The sequence below is a fragment of the Charadrius vociferus genome, unplaced genomic scaffold, assembly GCF_000708025.1.
Source record: "Charadrius vociferus isolate BGI_N301 unplaced genomic scaffold, ASM70802v2 scaffold758, whole genome shotgun sequence".
NCBI classification, from domain to species: domain Eukaryota; kingdom Metazoa; phylum Chordata; class Aves; order Charadriiformes; family Charadriidae; genus Charadrius; species Charadrius vociferus.
In genome coordinates, this window is record NW_009649934.1 from 1,804,708 (window position 1) to 1,806,287 (window position 1,580).

General features: G+C 62.9%; 1 protein-coding gene across 1 annotated transcript in view; it reads right to left on the reverse strand.

The window, feature by feature from the left end:
• Positions 1-52: 52 nt before the first annotated feature.
• CACNA2D2 (calcium channel, voltage-dependent, alpha 2/delta subunit 2) overlaps positions 53-1,580 on the reverse strand; it is a 207,649-nt gene continuing 206,121 nt past the window's right edge. Inside the window, exons 35-36 of the mRNA XM_009891300.1 lie at positions 1,016-1,575; positions 53-251 (exon numbers count right to left, since the gene is read on the reverse strand). Coding sequence (XP_009889602.1) covers positions 53-251; positions 1,016-1,575 — 759 coding nt within the window. The remainder of the gene's footprint in view (positions 252-1,015; positions 1,576-1,580) is intronic.

A 1,580-nucleotide genomic window follows, 5' to 3' on the forward strand; every position in this document is an offset into this window, starting at 1 on the left:
AGCAGCTCGCCAGTGGAGATGGGGTGGGGAAGGGGGGCGGTGTGTCGGCCGGTCACAGCTGGGATGGGGCATCCTGGAAGGTGATGAGGCTGGACTCTTGGCCGGCGCCCTTCCCGGCTGTGCCGGGGTCAGGCAGCAGTGGGGTGTCAGCCTTTGCCGCCGCTTCCTCCTCGTCGTCCTCCATGCTAGGCCAGGCTGCCTGGTCCTCCACGCGCTTCAGCCGCTCATTCAGCGCCTTCAGGGCCAGCTGCCTGCAGGGCAAGGGCAGATGGGCGGGTTAACCCTGGCTCTGACAGGCAGGGGCTAATGGCTCTGCCCCACAGGGCGCTGCGCAAGCCCATCCCTGACTCCTTCCCAGCAGGAGAGGGTAGATTCAGCAGCGCTAGAGATGACCTGGAGTGACTGGGACTGCCCCACAGAAACCCACTCAACACTCTGAGGCAACCTATGCAAAGTTTTTGTGCCACGTGGTGTGCTCGGAGGCTGTCAGATGGCACACGGGCAGCTCCGGGAGCAGGAATAAAGGCATAAAACAGGGCAGGGGAAACTGGAGCGCCAACGCCTCATCCAAGCTGTCCAGCTGGGGCTTGGGAAGGCCAAGGCTGGGTGTGCAGGAGGGCTGGGGCACGGGGCTGACTCAGCGCCTTCCCGGGTGCCACGATGACGGGTGCAGGGCTGCCACCAACGAGGGGATGGCACTTCCCCAGGCAGCCGCCGTCCCCTTTCTACAGGGACCCTTGACCCCAAACCCCACCTGCCACCCTTCCCCAGGGTTTCCCTGCTCCTCCCCTGCACTTCCACTGCTGCTCTGCATTTGGAAGAGTGGGACAATGTCCCACCAGCCCACTGAAATGCTCCCCACCCCCCCCACAGCAAGGAAGACAGCCTCCAACAGACCCCCCTGGTTCATGCTGCACCCAATCTCCCCATTGCTCCTCGTTTTGATTTTAAACCTGAACCTTGCTGCCCATAATGATCCCCAACATGATCCCTGTGGAAGTGGGGCGAGTGGTACCTTCTCCTCTCGGCGTCCTGGGGGTCCGTTCCTGGCAGGCTGATGGTGATGGACGACGGGGCGCCCACATCGTAGCGTTTGACTGTCTTGCGGCAGACCTTCACCTTCACCAGGATGCCGTGCACCAGGTTGGCCACCAGACCCACCACGGGCTGCAGGATCTCGGGGAAGAAAGTGGCGAAGGCAAAGTGGTCGGACATGTCTCCACGGCCTCTACTGTGCCGCTGGTAGAAACGGAGATAGACCCAACTGGAGAGGAGCCCGAAGCCGTACGAGGCCAGTACATTGCTCTCGATGAGGGTGGCGAGCCGCAGCAGAGCCAGGAGAAGGAGCAGGAGCATGGGGACAGCCTTCATTCTGACCTGGGGCACCTTCAGGACGGTGCTGTCCCCCATCGTCTGCTTGAGGGCCACCAAGACTCCCCCGAGGAAGCCCAGCCCGCCGTGGATGCGGATGGCGAACAGGTAGGCGAGATGGAAGGAGGCCACGTAGGTGAGGAAGTAGGCGAGGGCCCCCAGGAGCCCCACCGAGATGTTCACCACCGCGAAGAAGACCAGCAGCTCCA